The following is a 14,832-nucleotide window of genomic DNA, read 5'->3' on the forward strand; positions in this document are numbered from 1 at the left end:
ACTGTTGAAATTAAATTATCCACTGAACTCTCTCATAAGTTTCCAATTTATTCACATCATTCAGTTCTCCAGTTTAACCATTCCTTCAAGTATTACATTATTTTGATTCATTTCAGTCAGCTCTTGTACAATATAACCGATTTTAGAACCAAGTAGTAACTTACTTTCTTGTATTGCATTAAGAATTTCTGAAAAGTCCACATCTCTCTTCTGGACATCTGGCTTTATCGAAATTTGCGTTTCCAACTGGTTACTTTGCAAGTCCTCTGTTCCTTCTGAAGAAATCGAAGAGATTGATGGAGTTTGTGACAGTGCAGCAGAAAATCCAGCAAGGGGCTTTGCGGAGAGGCAGCTGCCACAATAACTAAAGCTAGCTAATTTTTTCCCCCCCCACCCAAGTCAATTTTCCTACAGACCAGACAGGTATTGTTAGATAACCCAGAATCTATTGGTTGTTCCTCCACTGAGTTAAGACAACACAGAGCATCAACAAAATCCTCTTATGTCAACTACCCACTGACATCACTGCTGAATTCCTTCACCATCCTGTACAGTGGGTTCCTCTCACCACAACAACCACAAGACAAACTCCACTATGTTAAAACAAAGGGGAGAGGCATATGGACATCTCCATGCCACTACAATAAATAAGCAAAAATAAAACAAGCAAATAAAAAAAAACCCCACTAAGCCAAATAAAGTCTCAAGACAGCAAACAGCCTATGATAGACATCAGCAAGGAAAGAGCAAGGACAGTACATCACTCAGATAACAGCACAAGACCGCTTACTTGTCGAGGTGTTGCAGTCCAGCCCCTGAAGTGCTGCAATACTGCTGTGCATTTTGAAGAGGTTTGAATGATTCACACCTTGATGTTTTGTGGCTGCCATGGTGTGAATTATAGTGCATTTCATAATTCTGCAACACTTTATAGACTGGCACAGGCAGGCAGTCAATTTTTCAAATCTAGTTGCACATGGAACAGACATAATGTATCCATTTTGCAAGCCAAAATGCTCTTTTGCATGTGCAAATTAGACAATTGGAAAAACTGACCCTCCCATGTACAGTAACACAGCTGTGTTCCAAGAGGAAGGCAAAATTATTCTGGAGGTTTGATGATGCACTGTGCATATAGGCTTTGGTCTGCAGACTATTTTAGCTCAGGTTAAGACTTGAGACATGGCTATTGGACATATAACATATTTTCAAAGGAGAGCAATAAAGAGTTACAGCACTTGTGATAAGTACAAGTGACTCCTTGAGTAAGCACAACACATATCCCATGGGATTACAATGATCAGCAAAATATCACTTATAGGATTTAGGAATACGTAGGTTGTTATACTGCATCAGACCATTAAGCCCAATCCCCTGCTTCCATCAGTGCTAATTAGTCATGCTTCTGATTATGATGATTTCCTTCCCCTCATACTTTGCCATGCATCAAGTCAATTGTGCACTGGTTCTGAAAATGGTGGAGAAATTCCTTCCTGACCTGTGCAGCAGTCTTTTTTTCACCATGAAGCATGAGATTCGATTATCCCATCATTATTTTAGTTTGCATAGCAACAAACATGATTCCTGTTGACCAAGTTATCCAGCCCGATTTTAAAGAGTGCCAAACTCTGTTACCTCACTCTTTGGAAATATGAGAATCAAAGTGAATTAACTTGGTCTTTTTATTCAACAGGAAAAAGATTATACTTTTAAACTACCTCCATATATGCTCCAGTTTATTTCTTTGTTCCAGAGAGAAGACTCCACTACTTACATCAGAGGCAGTTTCCCTTGTAGAGTCTGTAAGGTAATCTGTCATTGCGGTAGTAGGAGACAACATTTATTGACAAGAACAAAGAGTTTCTAAAGTGAGACAGCTGATATTTCAAATAATAGCAACCTTGGGAAATCTGCAGGTGGCCTACAAGGCTAGGGACTAAGCTCTGCCCCAGAAAGGAGAGTGGATGACCTACAGGCCAGGGAAAGGTATTGCAGTCCCTGATTGAGATTTGTAGACAACTGGGATGGAGAGTAAAGAAATAAGGATTGACTTAAGTGGTTTGTTTGTCACTGATTTATTTCAGTTGGTGTAAGAGGTAAAAAACCCTCACGTTTGATAAATTTTAAACATGTATTCCTTGTTAATATCCTCAAAACCAGTAGCCTAGCCTCACCTCTTAGCTAGAATTAACCGACAAATCTAAAATACTCCATCTTCCTCAGACACCTACCCTCCTCACATCTCAATTGTCACTCCCAAAAGATCAAGAAAATAGATGAGCTCTGCAGCACACCCAACAAGGGCAGAAAGAAGTCAGTTCCAAGGCCCAGGGACTCTTACAGAGAACACCTAGTCAGCAGCCTCTTATCCCTTCAAAACCAAGAGAGTTCTAGTTGGAGTACTTCTACAGATCACAAATATGGCAGCCTAACATGGGGAGAGAGAGGCACTCTGTTGAACAGGAGTACTTGTGGCACCTTACAGACTAACCAATTTATTTGAGCATAAGCTTTCGTGAGCTACAGCTCACTTCATCTGGTGCATAAAAGTGGAAAATGCAGTGAGGATGTTTTTATACACACAGACCATGAAAAAATGGGTGTTTATCACTTCAAAAGGTTTCAAAAGGCCCTACGCTACCAGCACTTCCAGCTATCTTCGAGACACCACTGACTTCCTAAGGAAACTACAATCCATCGGTGATCTTCCTGAAAATACCATCCTGGCCACTATGGATGTAGAAGCCCTCTACACCAACATTACACACAAAGATGGACTACAAGCCGTCAGGAACACTATCCCCGATAATGTCACGGCAAACCTGGTGGCTGAACTTTGTGACTTTGTCCTCACCCATAACTATTTCACGTTTGGAGACAATGTATACCTTCAAATCAGCGGCAATGCTATGGGTACCCATATGGCCCCACAGTATGCCAACATTTTTATGGCTGACTTAGAACAACGCTTCCTCAGCTCTCATCCCCTGATACCTCTACTCTACTTGCGCTATATTGATGACATCTTCATCATCTGGACCCATGGAAAAGAAGCCCTTGAGGAATTCCACCATGATTTCAACAATTTCCATCCCACCATCAACCTCAGCCTGGACCAGTCCACACAAGAGATCCACTTCCTGGACACTACGGTGCTAATAAACAATGGTCACATAAACACCACCCTATACCGGAAACCTACTGACCGCTATTCCTACCTACATGCCTCCAGCTTTCACCCAGACCACACCACACGCTCCATTGTCTACAGCCAAGCTCTACGATACAACCGCATTTGCTCCAACCCCTCAGACAGAGACAAACACCTACAAGATCTCTATCAAGCATTCTTACAACTACAATACCCACCTGCTGAAGTGAAGAAACAGATTGATAGAGCCAGAAGAGTACCCAGAAGTCACCTACTACAGGACAGGCCCCAACAAAGAAAATAACAGAACGCCACTAGCCGTCACCTTCAGCCCCCAACTAAAACCCCTCCAACGCATTATCAAGGATCTACAACCTATCCTGAAGGACGACCCATCACTCTCACAAATCTTGGGAGACAGGCCAGTCCTTGACTACAGACAGCCCCCCAACCTGAAGCAAATACTCACCAGCAACTACATACCACACAACAGAACCACTAACCCAGGAACCTATCCTTGCAACAAAGCCCGTTGCCAACTGTGCCCACATATCCATTCAGGGGACACCATCACAGGGCCTAATCACATCAGCCACACTATCAGAGGCTCGTTCACCTGCACATCTACCAATGTGATATATGCCATCATGTGCAGGCAATGCCCCTCTGCCATGTACATTGGTCAAACTGGACAGTCTCTACGTAAAAGAATAAATGGACACAAATCAGATGTCAAGAATTATAACATTCATAAACCAGTCGGAGAACACTTCAATCTCTCTGGTCACGCGATTACAGACATGAAAGTTGCGATATTACAACAGAAAAACTTCAAAACCAGAGTCCAGCGAGAGACTGCTGAATTGGAATTCATTTGCAAATTGGATACAATTAACTTAGGCTTGAAAAGAGACTGGGAGTGGCTAAGTCATTATGCAAGGTAACCTATTTCCCCTTGTTTTTTCCTACCCCATTCCCCGCCCCCTGTTCCTCAGATGTTCTTGTTAAACCCTGGATTTGTGCTGGAAATGGCCCACCTTGATTATCATACACATTGTAAGGAGAGTGACCACTTTAGATAAGCTATTACCAGCAGGAGAGTGGGGTGGGGGGAGAAAACCTTTTGAAGTGATAAACACCCATTTTTTCATGGTCTGTGTGTATAAAAACATCCTCACTGCATTTTACACTTTTATGCATCCGATGAAGTGAGCTGTAGCTCACGAAAGCTTATGCTCAAATAAATTGGTTAGTCTCTAAGGTGCCACAAGTCCTCCTTTTCTTTTTGCGAATACAGACTAACATGGCTGCTACTCTGAAACCTGTTGAACAGGCCATCTCAAAACCATTTAAGGGTGCTGTATGTCTAAATCACCTTAATCTTGCTCAAAAACCAATACGCAACTGATGCTGTGCCTGAGCACTGGTGTCCTACTCCTCAGTGAGACAATCCTTCTGACAAATGGCCCACTGCATTCTGCACTAGCTTTGGTTTCTTAATGGATGCAGACAGTTCACTCCACATTAACAACATATGATTCAAATGAAGCACCACAATTTCCCCCCAGCAGTAGGAACACAAATCAGCCTCCCAGTGGAGACAGCTCGGCTGGACCAGGCACCCACCAGCCACAACAAATCCTCTAATCAGGGCTATGCAAATTCTTTAGTAAAGGCAAAGAAATTATCCCATGATTTTTGCTCTAGTTATCTTCCCTCTGTGCCAGGTCATCTGTAAACCAAGGTGATCTTTGAGGATGAAGCCAGCAAAGAGATTGCCTAAGCACCACTTTATCAATGGTTGAGATCAAAGGCTCATACAATAATAGAATGGTACATCCAAGGGCCAATATTTTTCCTCAGTTCTGTTAAAGTGCAAGGGTAGACCATCAAAACAGCTCCCTTGCCTCTCCACAAAACGTGTTTCCCAATCAGAACATGCAAAAGCAATGGTCAGTCCCTAACCTGAGCAAAATTTCCAATTGCCCAGCCTATAATTCCAACACAAACATTACATTCAAGACTGAACTAACGACCATTTAGCATAATCTCATGGTCAGGATGAAAATCATGAGTAGACACAGAAGACTCATCATCCAAATTTGTTAATGTCACTAAGCATTATCAGCTACAGTACCACTATCACCACCATGGTGTGCAACTTCCTGAGCTCAGGAAGGGACTTTCAGCACATCAGGGAAATCAATACACTCAAAATATCCCCATTTTAATTCCATGTCAGGATTTGCCTACTAGATGGAATCCTGAGAAAAATTCTGGCCTCACTAAAGTCAACAGGAATTTTGCTATTTCTTTCAGTGGGACCAGGATATCATGCCCGGTATTTGATCCATTTTTGGTACGGGAGTCTCCCTGCAGTTCAGTCTGTACGCAAACAGCACAGCCACTTCACTTCCTCACTCATCTTCCTTCAGTTCACACTGCCCTAATACCTGGCTAGACTACATGAAAACCAGATCAACAGTGTCATCCAGTACCCCCTGATACTTGAGTATCATCCAGCTGGGTTTCTGTAATACACACCAAATTGGAGGCCTCATCCTTTGTCAATCATCCATGATATAATATATTGTTAACCACAATCTTGCATTCACCAGCACGAACTGAAGAGTAAGGTTGTATTCATTTCACATTCACAACATAGGCCAACACCCGAGCCTTCCAAGAGCTAACTACAGGTGAAATCAATGGAAAGCCTTCCTTCTCCCACATCCTTCATGCTGCAGAAAAAGGAAGAAGAAAAAGCTGAATCTTGGCAGTCTCTCTCTCCTAGCCCCTTTCATGGGAGGGCTGCTGAACGTTTTTGAGAGGAGGAATGGCTGAGTTACTGGCCAAATTAAACGTGTTTATTCTTCTCTTCCAGGAGCATAAAGAAACTGAAAGTGGACACTGGAGGCTTACATTGCTTGGGAGTTAATAATGAAATTGGTTTGACAGAACTCCACACACCACATCTCCCACCTGGTCTGGGGGAGTTCTAAGGTAAACTGATATGTATGGAAGGACACATTGTTCTTTTCTGGCGCAAATAAGCAGATCTCTTTAGTTGGCCATGTGTACTGCTCCCAGTCTGCTACAATGGCAGACTTCTCTGGGCAGCTGTTGAGTATCTTTTCCCTGCCTCCAGATATCCTTAGAGAGAATCCCCCAGGCTGGCAGATATCATTGGCAAGCTACAGATGTTGGTCTCCAGTACCCCAAACTAGCTCAGATTTTCCCAGGTCATTCCCTATTTGAAGCATCACCAGCCTAACTTTAGCATCTCTACCTTGTTTCAGCAGTTAACTGCTACCTCATTACTGCCACAGTGTCTGATCCTCCTACAGGAAACTATAAGGGATACTTCCTGGGTTGTTAGTAGGAAATGGTCTTCTCTCTGCAACAATAAAATGAATACAAAAAAGTAGAAGTGGAGCAAATATGAAATTAAATTTTAAGGTTTTAAAAGATAAAAGTAAGATTTGGTTTTAGTTCAATTTGACACTAGTTCAATTTAAGTGAGGTAACTGAGCACAAACTTGACATTAACACTTAAAATGCAGCCATAGCATTTCTCACCATTGTGACTATGTCTCAAAAAGCACGACAGTATTTCCATTTATTTGTTCTGAATATACTATTTTTCTACCCTGAATTAATAATCAGATTTAAAACATTTTTCATTTTAATATGTAGGTTTGGCTCTAAATTAAAATTTTATTTTACAACCATCTTGCTCAATCTTTAAAGTATTCATAAAATAAACTGAAAACATATTAGATCAGTATGTTAAAACAAAGTGTCATTTAGGCCCAGCTCCAGCAAAGCACCTAAACAGGTGTCTACTGGTAACCATGAGTACTCTCTTAAATTAAGCATCTGTTTAAGTGCTTTCCTGGATCGGGGCCGTATTGTATAGATCATGTAAGCTATTATCACAAGTAACATTTAGAAGATGTGTCACACAATTCAAAAGCCCACCTTAATAATCAGTTTTGGACCAGATTTTCAAAAGTTTGTGCATTTTTGTACGCACACAAATTCTGATGTTCACACCTCTAGATTTGTGTGTATGGATATAGGCATATTATGGTTTGGAGGTGAGCATCTGAGCTCATGCATGCAGAAAAACACGTGCACACTTTTCACAAACTGGCCTAGAAATAGAGAGAACATTTTTTATAAACAGGACCATAAAGTGAGTGTCGACATTTCTGAAATCTCAATATTTTTGAATGCATGCAGGAGAACTGAACTGATCTTTGTAATTCACTGGACCAGCCAGGTTTTCGAGAACAATATGTCTTAATTTTGCCACTTGGCTTCTGATCATTGTTTCCAACAGGAAGATTAGCTATCCTACTTTCTCTAACTATAATCTTTTCCACCCCAAATTGCAGTGAAATAGTCCAAATGAAGAAAATGTTTCCTCCGAAGAGGTTTCTGCAGAGAAAAGGTTTATTGCTTTAAAGAATTCTGCCATAGAGGTAGCTGCCCAGTGACTTTTATCAGTTCAGTGGTTTGACTTTCTTTATCACTTTGGCATTGAACATGTAATTTTGTAATGGTTGAACTCCAAACCTGATATGGATTATGATTAGCGAATGATTGGTATGCTACGTGGTAGATGGTCCTCTTTGAGGCATCTGTCTCTTTAGTAGGACAACATTTAGCAATAGTAATGGAAACCCCAACATGGGTAATTATATTTTGCCTAATAAAATGCCCGCTTGTAGTTTCAGTTAGAGAAATTATTCTCTACATCCCCTCCTAAAATGGCCGAAACCTGTTGTACAGTTTTACTGACACTGACTAGTTGTTATGTTCCACCAGAGGTGACCAGATTTCAGGAGTGGGTGAATAATCCCTGTGGATGCAAAACTTTCTAAGAGTTCCTATTATATACAGCTGGGTAGATCACTTTAATACTGTAAAGGTGCTGTGTAAAATCAAGATATTTTAGCAAGAGTGGTACAGATATGAAATCAATAACTTTATTTACCTACATTTTGCCATTATATTTTTTGAAAGGAATTAATCCTAAACAGACCCTCCCAGTGTCTGAATTGGTGGATTGGCTTTAATGATTCATACCTTATGAACTTGGATGGAGAACATATTGGCTCATCTATCGTGTCAAAAGCAGAAACCATAGATTAAAATGACTTTGATTTTGTTTGCATGATGCCAGACAGTGTAACGTTTTGTTGAGCTGGCAGTCGTGACTGTGGATGACAGCTAATCAGTGTCTGGGGAGCTTTAGTATGTTTGGGGAGAAGCAGAATGTGAGAGAATGCTGCTGCAGGCATAGGTTGTTTAAAACACAGCTGCTTCTGCAGCTGCTTTGAAAGGGGAGATGTACACAGGTGTTTGTTAAAACTGTAGTGTAACATAGTCTAACGTGCTCCATCATGTAAAAGCCGTTGACAACATAGCTAGTACTGTATCATTCAAGTAAGTAAAAAGGGAGTAAAGAATGAACCGTTGAAAGTAGAGTTACAGGAAAAAGCATATTTAAGTACATTATATGTGTGGACAGTAACCCTTATAAATACAAGAATTTGCATTTTGTTGGACTGTAGTTAATAAAGCCCCAAATTTAAGCACATGGGGATCATCTGGTTTCATACAAACCAGCTCTAAATTGGTCATAAGATTTCAGTTTCTCTTGGTCACCCTGCCCAGATCATTGCCTCGTGCAGGAAAACCCAGAAGAAGAGACAAATGGGAGAAAAATTCTACAGTTCCCCCTGCAGAGTTTCTTTAGGATTAATTTGTCCAGGGCAGTGATACTCAGACTGAGGCTTGCGAGCTGCAAGTGGCTCTTTAATGTTTCTCCTGTGGCTCTTTGCAGCACATGATATTAAAACATTGTTTGATTTAATTATTACCCAGTCTAAATTATTAACCAATCAGGGTGCTTTTACTATGTTAATAACCAATAAAGTTATCAACTTTATATATGGCTCCTGAACCACTAGGGTTTGAGTATCACTGGTCCAGGAGGAAAGGTTTGTCACCCCACCCCACCCCGCACACGGCAAAAGTCAGGAACCAAGAGGCGTAACTGGAGGCAGAAGACTGTCCATCCTGTGTGAAATTCCAGTGTTTTGACATTTGAGCTGAAATAATGAAACTTTTCATGGAATAAATATTTTAGAAAAAATTTGATTTGGAAACATCAAAATGTTTCTTTTTGGATCAGTTTGACGTTGATCTGCATTCAGCTGAGCTGCCTCATGGGAGCAGTAGTTCTGGCTCCCTCTATTCCCATTCTCCCCTGTATATGCTGAGCTCCCCAGCTGAACTACAGCTCCCATGATGCAGTGCAGATCGTCCCTCTGGTGTTGCTGCTGCATGAGAGCTCAGGTCAATGGAGATTTACATCAGAGCGATCTGAAACTAAACATTTCAATTCAAATCAATTCTAAACAAAAATGTTTTTGTTTCTAATTCCATGATGGAAAAAAATAGACAAAAATCAATATTTTTGATGGGCTATTCATAACCAGCACTAGCACAAGGTCACCTGAATGGAATACCTGTGGGGCCTGTTACCATTCTCCAGAGGTAGCTGACTGCCCACCACAGCTTGCTATTCATGGTAGCTGGGTCTTAGTTTCTCTTGGGAGCTAGAGGAAAGGAGCCATGAAGATTCCTGTGCTGTGCACTTCTCCAGAGAGGAACCAAACACCGATTTACTGCAACAACAGCTATCATATTCTGTTCCTTTTTTTTTTTTTTTTTTTTTTACAGAGTTACCTGTTTTTATGCATTTCAGGCCTTCTAGCATTTTATTATTTTGGGGTGGGAGTTGTTTGTTTGCATGATTAAGACAAAGAAAGTGCCAGGCCAAATTCTGCTCAGTTCAATCTCCATTGACTTCTGTGGAGTAGCACTGGAACAACAGAGTTCAGAATTTGGCTCACCTGGTTTCTGAAGTTTTTCAAGATCACTTCAAGCAACTGTAATGACAAGCTGGGTTTCCCCAACTGTGCAATGGTGCTAACAGTTATGTATTTTTCCATAATTTGAAAGCTTTTTCCCCTATGTAGCAAGGGAATCTGTCTTTCTATATCTATAGAAAGCACTTCCCACACTTTTATATCATTTATAAGTATATAATGATACAGATTGGAACAAAAGCCTTTACAGATCTTAGATTTAAGCCACAGGATTCTATCCTTACTACATTAAAGCATGATATATTTCCATTAAGATAGAAACTGGATGAATACTGTAAATTGAGGTGATGTTTCTAGACCTTTAGAAAGCATTTGACCTGGTAGACTGCCAACCTATTATTATTACTACAACTTAGGGACTTGATGACCGTAAGTGCCTTAGCAATTATCCTACAGACTATGAGAGACAAGGTGGGTAAGGTAATATCTCTTATTGGACCCAACTTCTGTTGGTGAGAGGCAAGCTTTCCTCAAAAGCTTATCCCTTCCCGCAACAGAAGTTGGTCCAATAAGAGATATTACCTCATTCACCTCTCTCATAGCCTGGGACCAACACAGCTACAACACCACTGCATAAGACAGGCTATAGTCGATGATGGTTCAGAGTAGAAAATCAAGTTCTTTGTTTCTATGGGAACATTACTACAGTTCACAACATCCTCTCTGACTATAGGTTCAATAACATCTGTCTGTAAGGGAAATGGCAGAGAATCAACAACTGGTGAAAAAGTACAAAAAATCCAGGTTAATTTTAACAATATTTCAAAAGTGATTCAAATGAATACAAGAAGTTATTTACATTTTAAATAGGAAAAGATAAACATACCATTTTGCAATAGAAAAACAAGATTCCAAAGCCAAATTGTTCTGTCTTTTTATAAAGAATGACAACTGTTTCACAACTGGCTTTTGGTGTACAGCTGGATCAAGAACTTCAATGTAATAACTATACTAATTATTTTATAAAAGTACTTTAAGGGTTCTCTTTTGTATTGCAACAGACTTTGTTTAAGGTTTGATGTATGATGAATTATTTTAATGTGAATAAAGCTAAGATACTTGTAAACACTATGGGCTCAATGCGTCCCTGCCTCGGAACTCTGCTTGGCTCAGGGGAGGACGAGGACGATAAAGCAGCTGGTTATAGCTTCATGATACAACACTGGCCTGAGTCTGGCATTAGTTAGACCAGCTGAGGGGCTACTTTAACTTATGCCATTAGCATAAAGTTCCTAAGGGATCTTACATTGGTGGAAAATTAGCAGAACGGAGCTCATTCTTCCACACTTAGTCCTCCCCTACCTCAGCAGACCCCTTATGCCGAGGGTGGGGGGTAGGGTTAGTGGCTAGCATAGGCGCTGGCTCTATTACCCCTCTTGGCTTTACAAATGTGAGGAATCACCCTCTGCAAGGAGAAATCTTTCTGGCCATTTCTGGCTGTAATCCATCTATTTTGCACCTCCTGAATAGCACAAAATGAAGAGATCATACAGGAGACTCTGGGCCTACTTATGTTATAGACTGTTTCTGTTCTCAATGATAAAGATGTAAAACCAGGAAAACTCCAGTGAAGTCAGGCTTACTCTGGATTTATGCTGATATAATTAGGGTTGTCACCTGTACAGCTCTTCCCAGGATCATCTCCTTTTTGAGGTAGCTGTCCTGGGAAATCTGCAAGGGTGCTCAGTAAACACTGCCTGCTGTCCAGTTGTACAGGCTCAGGGTTATCCCAGATGTCCCTTTTTTTTTGGTCCCTCAGCGGTGGAAACCCTAGATGTAACTGAGTTCAGAATCTGGTCAATTATATGCATACTATAAAAACACACAATTGATATAATAAATGTGACTTCTAAACAAAGCTGATTTATAGTATCTTTAAATAGATAGAACAATACTGTTTCATTTTGAAAAGTATTTGTCTTTGGCTTTCCCAAAAGAATAAAGACAGCATTTCGTACATTTAAATTCTAGTGACAGTAATTGAACCTCACAAAAGTACCACTAGAGAAGGAGGGGGGAAAGTGCTGTTTCAGAACTCATCAGATGGAACAACCTTCATGTGATTTCAGAAATAGCTAAGATCATCACATTTTAGAAATAAGTGAAAAATCCAATGTACATGTGGGTGTTCACTGCAGAAATGAGCCTTATAAAAAATACTGGTTGGATAACAGTGATGATACATTAACATTATAAACTGGGAGAAATTAAAACAGTTGAATTAAAATGGATAGGTCAGAAGGGACCATTCAATTAGCACAACTAAAGTTAAGCCCCCATGTAGGACAAAGGAGTATGTGAACCCACTCAAAAGTTTCTGCTGGTGGGTTTGTGTGGTGAGAGAGAGGTGCGGGTAGGCAGAATACACAGAACAGAGAGAGAGGGGCAGAGGCAAAAGGAAGAAAGCCAAACATCAGCCTGCAAGCACAGTGTTTGGAAAGAGCTAGCGAGCATCTGGGGCTGTTGGCTAAAGAGGCTTGGGGCTGTAAGCTAAGAAACTGCTCCTTTTGTTTGTGGGTCCTCCTGCATTTGGGGAAGCAGAACTTTGTACATTCCTTGTAAACAAACAGGATGTGCCTGTTTTATGCAAATAAACAACATCCCCCTAAGCATCAGACTCCATCAATTTCTATTTCCAACATGAACATCCTTATGGGCCATTCTTTGACTAGCTGATCAGATTGAAAAGGGGCAACAGTAATAGTGTGTTTATGTAATTGTTTATTTGCCACTCTTGAATCCATTTGGAAAAGTCTGGAATCTAGACAGACCAGAAAATTTAGTCCATTTCCCCTTACTCTAATTTACCTAAAAGTGACAGTAGGATTGATTATACTTTGGCTGTGCTTCTTTCTTCTTACACTGTCAGTACACTTGTTAAAGTATACGCAGTCTTCCATTTTCGTTACCTACCATGTAAGATCAAAAACTCACCTGTATTTGATCAATGTGGTGATTTTTATGAATGAAAGATCAGTGTAGTTGTCATTTAACTTTATACCATGTCATGAACTGTTTGTAGACAAATAAGGAATAAAGGAAGCAACATTTGTTGAATAAATTGTTCATTTCAAAGAGCTTGATCAAGTCTAATGCCAGCTATGGGCTGATGGGGGAAGCAGAAATGTTGGCTGCATTAGGGACGAGGAATGTGACCTAACTGACATCCTCCGGGCCATCAGTGATTTTATAAAATGTCACATCAGAATAACCTTAATGAGATTCCAGACTGTCTTTCCAAATGGATTCGAGCGTTACAGGCAATTAAACAGAATACATTTATATCATAGCTCTTCATTAAGGCTACGGAATCTGAGACTTGCAGAGACCTCCAGGCCTCCAGCCTGCGGTGCCCGAGAGCTGCAGGGTCCCTCTGCCGCCTGAGGTGGCTGGGAACTGCAGGGTACCCCCACCGCCTCCCCCGGAGCTCTGAGTCACCAAAGGTAGCGGGGGGGGGGGGAGGGGACGAGGGCTCCTGCAGCTCCCAGCCACCATGGGTAGTGGGGCGCTGGGAGATCTGAGCCGCTGCTGGCAGCGGGGATGCCACGCTGCTCCTGGCAGCCACTGTGGACAGACAGGGACCACGTAGCTAGCTCCAAGCAACAGGCTGTGGGGGAGGGAGACCCAGGGGCAGTTGGGGACACCGCAGCTCCCCATTTTGTCATGCATATTTTTAGTAAAAGTCTCGGATAGGTCATGGGCTTCCGTGACTTTTTCTTTATTGCTCGTGACCTATCCGTGACATTTACTAAAAATATGCGTGACAAAATCTTAGCCTTATTTATCATTGCCATCATTATCCAAACACACTAATTCATCCGGTTCATGCCTACAGCAAACACCAGCAGCTCAACTGTGCTGGAAAACCAACCCATTAAGCCGGTTGAGGATCAGGGAGCTGTAAAGGTGGACTAAGGGCACCGTTACATCCCTTCCTCTTGTCTTGCTCTAAGCACAGTTTAACCAGACAGGTGAATCTGGCCCTGTGAACTTGATTCTCATTTACACTGAAGTCTTTTTCCGCCATTCTAGCAGTACAAAAGGGCATTAAAGTAGGCACAACTTGGATGGTCCTTAAAAGCTTGCCAGATTTACCTAAGCTAAGGTATTACTTCATTATGACCTTGATCCAGAAGAGCACTTAAGTGCTCTCCTGAATTGAGGCTTATGTGCAGTTTTCCATTGTACTGGTGCTTCCCTATATTTACTATTGGAAGAACCCTGAATGTTACCTATGAGGTTCTGTAACTGCAAATACTGAACACTCAGGCAATGTCTACACAACTAAATTGTCAACCTAACTTATGTCGGCATACAGCACCGCAGTTATTAAATTGCTTGCGTGAGCACACTTGCTCCTTGTGTCAGTGGTGCATGTCCTCACCAGGAGCACGTGTATTGATTGTATTGTCAGTGGGGGGCATTGTGGGATGGCTCCTGAAAGCCAATAGCAGTCAATGTAAGCAACGCAGTGTCTACACTGACACTGTGTCGACCTAATTACATCAACCATGACTCTCCACCGCTTGGAAAAATGGTGTTAGTAAAATCGGCATCGAGAGGCACTGATGTCGGCAGGACCCAAATTTAAGTGAAGACACTTCCATGGCTAAGTCGATGCAAGGCAGCCTACGTCACCTAACCCAGTATTGTAAACCAGGCCTCAGTTGTGCTTTATGTTTGGAGCAGTGAACAACTGCATTGCCCCAGGGATAT

The 14,832-nt window shown here is 41.4% G+C and overlaps 1 protein-coding gene across 1 annotated transcript in view; it reads right to left on the reverse strand.

The window, feature by feature from the left end:
• Positions 1–14,832, reverse strand: part of ANO4 (anoctamin 4) — a 282,834-nt gene that overhangs the window by 185,548 nt on the left and 82,454 nt on the right. The window contains exon 3 of the mRNA XM_074941819.1: positions 165–275. Coding sequence (XP_074797920.1) covers positions 165–275 — 111 coding nt within the window. The remainder of the gene's footprint in view (positions 1–164; positions 276–14,832) is intronic.

The sequence above is a fragment of the Natator depressus genome, chromosome 1, assembly GCF_965152275.1.
Source record: "Natator depressus isolate rNatDep1 chromosome 1, rNatDep2.hap1, whole genome shotgun sequence".
Taxonomy (NCBI): domain Eukaryota; kingdom Metazoa; phylum Chordata; order Testudines; family Cheloniidae; genus Natator; species Natator depressus.